Below are 6,311 nucleotides of genomic sequence, written 5' to 3'. Positions count from 1 at the left end.
TGGTATGGCCTGCTTATTATGGTGTAACAGTGATCCAAAATGTTCTCCTCTGGTCGGGCATTTAATAAAGTGCCTATACTTAGGTAATTCCTGGCTCAAATTTCCCTTGTTAATGTCACCAAGCACGATAATAAGAGAGTCCGGAAAAGACCGTTCCACATGTAAGATCTGGTCTGCAAGCGTGCACTGAGCGTCATGCACGTCCGCGCTGGGCGGTATGTAGGCAGCCACCAGTATGAATGAAATGATCTCACGCGGTTAGTAAAAAGGTTTACAGTGAATGAAAATATATTCCAGAGCAGGAGAGCAGTGTTAGGATATCACCGTCACGTCTGTACACCAGCTGTTGTTGATGAAGAAGCAGACCCTACTGCCTCTTGCTTTGCCGGAGAGCCCCGGGTGTTGGTCCGCGCGGAGAAGATGAAAGCCCTCCAGTTGAACCGCGCTGTCCGTGACACTGGCGCTCAGCCACGTCTCCGTGAAGCGCAAAACACAAGACGAGGAAAAGTCCTTATTTCTTCTCATCAGCGACGTTAGCTCGTCCATCTTGTTGGGAAGTGAGCGGACGTTGGAGAGAAAGATGCCAGGTAAGGGTGTGTGTAATCCTTGTCTGTGGAGACGGACGAGGGCTCCCGCTCTCTTTCCTCTTCGGTGCGGCTTCCCTCTTTTGATCAATGAATGGACCAAATCCGCAGCTGACGCTAAAATGACCGGTAATAAGTCCGGAGGGGTGTGGTAATAAATGGTAAATGAGTTATACTTGTATAGCGCTTTTCTACCTTCAAGGTACTCAAAGCGCTTTGACACTATTTCCACATTCACACATTCACACACTGATGGCAGGAACTGCCATGCAAGGCCCTAACCACGACCCATCAGGAGCAGCGGTGAAGTGTCTTGCTCAAGGACACAACCGATGTGACAAAGTTGGTAGAAGGTGGGGATTGAACCAGGGACCCTCAGGTTGCTGGCATGGCCACTCTCCCAACAGCGCCACACCGTCTAATAAGTCCGTAGGAGTGTGGTAATAAGTCCGTAGAAGTGTGGTAATAAGTCCGTAGGGGTGATTGATCTGATAGTAGCTCTTTGCGGGTGTAAGAGCACGCAGACACACCATTTACGCACAAAAACAAACAAAACAGAGCACCGAGGCAGCCGTGATGATCAAAGAAATAGTAATAATAATAATAGTGTGTTAAATAATAATAGTGTGTTAAAATTAATAATAATATTAGTTTGTTAAAGATAATAATTATAATAATAATAATATAAATAGTAACAATAATAATAATGTTAATAATAATAATAATAATATAGTTATAATAGTGTGTTAAATATCCTACGACTACTAATAATAATAATTATAATAACAATAATAATAATACATGGTTAAAAATAATAATAACAGTTATAATAATATTACTGTTATTAATAATAGTGTGTTAAAGATAATAATAATAATGATAGTATAATAAAATATTAATAGTAAAAATAGTTTGTAAAAGATACAAATAATACAAATATTGATAACAATAATAATAATAATTATTATTATTATAATGATAATAATAGTAATACTAATAGTTTGTTAAAGATACAAATAATAAAAATGATAATAATTATAATAATAATAGTAATAAAACAAGTTTGTTAAAGATAATACAAATAATAGTTTATTTAAGATAATAATAATAATAATAATAATAACATTAGTAATTAAAATGTTAGTTTGTTAAAGATAGGCGGGAAATTCCTCATCCGGGGCCTTTTCTTGGATCTTCCGGGTTCTCTCCCGGTGGCGCGGACGGTGTTCTTGCCCAGGACCTCCTTTTATGTTCTGCGGTGCCATCCGAGACCCGGACACACTTCCGGATCCTCTTCGGTGGACTACGTCAGCCATAGTTGGAGTGGGACTCGGTCTTCCTCTGCAACAACGAGGATGTCATTGTCAGACGGCCGGTGGCAGCGAGATCAATAGCTGGTGTCTTTGTCGCTGGAGGACGAGGAGTGGCTGGGCGTGCTTCGCTGCACACCGTGGGAGGATGCGGTGGCTCACCGGCGTCGCAGTGTGGACGGGCGCCATGGGTGGATCTGCACCTGACGTCCACTGTGGTGATGCCAAGTGCAGGAGCGTGTGTAGTCGATACCACTAAGATTACATCGATGTTTTTTTTTACCGTCGCAAAGTCTTTTTTCCTTTTCTCAAAATTCATATTATGTTTGTGGAGTCGGTGGATGCGTCCCTGGACACATGAGGACTTTGGGTGTGACCGGTGTGTGATCCTGTGGCTGCTTGGTGTCGGATCCATGCCTGGATGTGTGGTGTCGTCCAGGGCTGGTGTCGGGTGTCGAGGAGGAGAGGAGTGAGTGATTGTTGCATTTTGACAGAAGTGTAGATAGAACATGTTGAAACAGAAAACAGAGCGACACCTACCCTTTACATCAGTATTTCTTCATCAGTATTGGTTTATTAGATATTATATTTTATTGTTGCTGGTTACTGGGGTTCATTTCCCACCTTCTACCTTCCTAGTCACGTCCGTTGTGTCCTTGGGCAAGACACTTCACCCTTTGCCTCTGATGGCTGCTGGTTAGCGCCTTGCATGGCAGCTCCTGCCATTAGTGTGTGAATGTGTGTGTGAATGGGTGAATGTGGAAATACTGTCAAAGCGCTTTGAGTTCCTTGAAGGTAGAAAAGCGCTATACAAGTATAACCCATTTATCATTTATTTATAATAATAAATAATAATACTAGTAATAATAATGATAGTTTGTTAATTAAAGATAATAATAATTATAAAAAAATAATAGTAATAATAATGATAAATTGTAAAAGATAGTCATAATAATATATATAATAGTAATAATAATGATAGTTTGTTAAAGATAATAATAATAATAATAATAATAATAATAATGATACTTTGTTAAAGATAATAACAATAATAGTAATATAATGATAGTTTGTTAAGCTTAATAAAACACTAAAAATACTACTACTACTAATAAAAAAATAAATAATAATAATAGTAATAATAATAATGAGAATGTTTTAAAGATAATACAAATAATAATAATAATAATAATAGTAATAATAATGATAGTTAGTTAAAGGTAATAACAATAATAATAATAGTAAGGTGCTCACGTGGGCCATCCTTCGAAAGTGGACACGGTGAAGAGCGCCATCATGGCCATCAGGACGTTGTCAAAGTTAAAGTCGCTGTTGTGCCACACCCTCTCCTTGATGACAGGAAGTGCCGTGTCGCCATGGTTGTACAGGATGTAGGTTCCTCTGTGGCATCAGGAGCACACTTGGTACCAAAGAACTTGACAGGAACCAAGATTCTGGACTCACTTGCACTCGTCAGGACTGGACTTGGCATCATCAGTGCAACGATAAAACTTGCCCTGCCCACACACAGCATCATGTTGTCATGACAACGCCAGCACATGTCTATATATCTACATCTACACACACACACACACACACACACACACACACACACACACACACACACACACACACACACACATATATATATATATATATATATATATATATATATATATATATATATATATATATATATATATATATATATATATATATATATATATATGTATGTATGTATATATGTGTGTGTGTGTGTGTGTCTGTATGTATTTAAAAATGTGTGTGTGTGTGTGTGTGTGTGTGTGTGTATACTGTGTTGAGTGTACCTTGAAAAGCTGCACTCCAATACAGGCAAACATGAACTGCAGCAGCGTGGTGACGATCATGATGTTACCAATTGTCCTGATGGCCACAAACACGCACTGGACTACATGCTAGAAAACATAGATCATATATTGGACTACATGCTAGAAAACATACATCATATATTGGATTACATGATAGAAAACATAGATCATATATTGGACTACATGCTAGAAAACATACATCATATATTGGACTACATGCTAGAAAACATACATCATATATAGGACTACATAATAGAAAACATACATCATATATTGGACTACATGATAGAAAACTACATGCTAGAAAACATACATCATACAGTATATTGGACTACATGCTAGTAAACATACATCATATATTGGACTACATGCTAGAAAACATACATCATATATAGGACTACATAATAGAAAACATACATCATATATTGGACTACATGATAGAAAACTACATCATATATTGGACTACATGATAGAAAACATACATCATATATAGGACTACATAATAGAAAACATACATCATATATTGGACTACATGATAGAAAACTACATCATATATTGGACTACATGATAGAAAACTACATCATATATTGGACTACATGCTAGTAAACATACATCATACAGTATATTAGACTACATTCTAGTAAACATACATCATATATTGGACTACATGCTAGAAAACATAGATCATATATTGGACTACATGCTAGAAAACATGCATCATATATTAATCTATATGCTGGAAAACATACATCATATATTGGACTACATGCTAGAAAACAGATCATATATTGGAGTGCATGCTAGAAAACACAGATCATATAATGGACTACATGCTAGTAAACACAATGAATACAAACATGTATTTTTATGACCTTGTGAAGATCAACACTACAAACACAAACATGTATTTCCATGACCTTGTGAAGGTCAACACAACAAACACAAACATGTGTTTACATGACATTGTGAAGGTCAACACAGCAGACACAAACATGTATTTATATGACCTTGTGAAGGTCAAACCTACAAACACAAATATATGTTTCTATGACCTTTTGAAGGTCAACACAACAAACAAACATGTGTTCCCATGACCTTGTGAAGGTCAACACAACAAACACAAACATGTATGTATATGACCTTGTGAAGGTTAACACAACAAACAAACATGTATTCCCATGACCTTGTGAAGGTTAACACAACAAACAAACATGTATTCCCATGACCTTGTGAAGGTCAACACAACAAACATGTATTCCCATGACCTTCTGAAGGTCAACACAACAAACAAACATGTATTCCCATGACCTTGTGAAGGTCAACACAACAAACATGTATTCCCATGACCTTGTGAAGGTCAACACAACAAACAAACATGTATTTATATGACCTTGCGAAGGTCAACACAACAAACACAAACATGTATTTATATGACCTTGTGAAGGTCAAAACAACAAACACAAACATGTATTCCCATGACCTTGTGAGGGTCAACACAACAAACAAACAAACATGTATTTATATGGCCTTGTGAATGTCAATGCAACAAACACAAACATGTATTTAAATGACCTTGTGAAGGTCAACACTACAAACACAAACTTGTATTTCTATGACCTTGTGAAGGTCAACACAACAAACAAACATGTATTCCCATGACCTTCAGTCCTTTGGCTCGATTGATGGCCCTCAGGGGACGCAGGACTCTCAGTATTCGCAGGATCTTCACCACAGAGATGGCAGAAGACCTGGCAAGGAAACACCAAGTCATTGTTCACATCCAAATTATGATCAGTATGTGTAAGCTTAAGATGAACTAATCATCTGCTGTACACAGACTACTCTCAATGACAGGGCGTCCTCATGCAACACTTTCACTTCTGATACCATACCGATATTGCAGCCTTGACTATTGGCCGATATCAACATAGATCCAAAACGCTAACTTATTTATTATTATCATCTGGAACGGGCTCATGCTGTCTTTAAGTTGTAGTTGAGTGGTCATTGTTATTTTTTGCGACAAGTGGTCACTTCATTAAAGCCAAGCTCATGATGCAGACACTTTTGTTACTGGATGCTTTCTAGTATCGCACATAATATCACACACAAGTAAACACACTGCAGGCCTGCTTGTATCGCACATGATATTACACACAAGTAAACACGCTGCAGGACTGCTTGATCACACATGGTATCACACTCAAGTAAAACACTATGCAGGACTGTTTGTATCGCACATGATATCACACACAAGTAAACACTCCGCAGGACTGCTTGTATCGCACCTGATATACACAAGTAAACAATCTACTTGTATCACACATGTTATGACACACAAGTAAACACGCTGCAGGACTGTTTGTATTGCACCTGATATCACACACACATAAACACGCTGCAGGACTGTTTGTATTGCACCTGATATCACACACAAGTAAACACGCTGCAGGACTGTTTTTATCGCACCTGATATCACACACAAGTAAACACACACACTGCAGTACTGCTTGTATCGCACATGCCATCACATATTTTACATGCAACCACATATCTATACATGTTTG

At 37.8% G+C, this 6,311-nt stretch overlaps 1 protein-coding gene across 2 annotated transcripts in view; it reads right to left on the bottom strand.

The window, feature by feature from the left end:
* The window catches only part of LOC133656886 (voltage-dependent L-type calcium channel subunit alpha-1D-like), a 205,076-nt gene that overhangs the window by 77,751 nt on the left and 121,014 nt on the right, over positions 1-6,311 (bottom strand). For both annotated transcript variants that reach the window (XM_062057746.1, XM_062057752.1), the window contains exons 22-25: positions 5,405-5,492; positions 3,724-3,831; positions 3,359-3,411; positions 3,149-3,295 (exon numbers count right to left, since the gene is read on the bottom strand). In XM_062057746.1, the coding sequence (XP_061913730.1) occupies positions 3,149-3,295; positions 3,359-3,411; positions 3,724-3,831; positions 5,405-5,492 (396 nt within the window). The remainder of the gene's footprint in view (positions 1-3,148; positions 3,296-3,358; positions 3,412-3,723; positions 3,832-5,404; positions 5,493-6,311) is intronic.

The sequence above is a fragment of the Entelurus aequoreus genome, linkage group LG01 (genome assembly GCF_033978785.1).
Source record: "Entelurus aequoreus isolate RoL-2023_Sb linkage group LG01, RoL_Eaeq_v1.1, whole genome shotgun sequence".
Taxonomy (NCBI): Eukaryota; Metazoa; Chordata; class Actinopteri; order Syngnathiformes; family Syngnathidae; genus Entelurus; species Entelurus aequoreus.
Note: the sequence above shows the minus strand (reverse complement) of the source record. Positions and strands in the feature narration are given on the sequence as shown.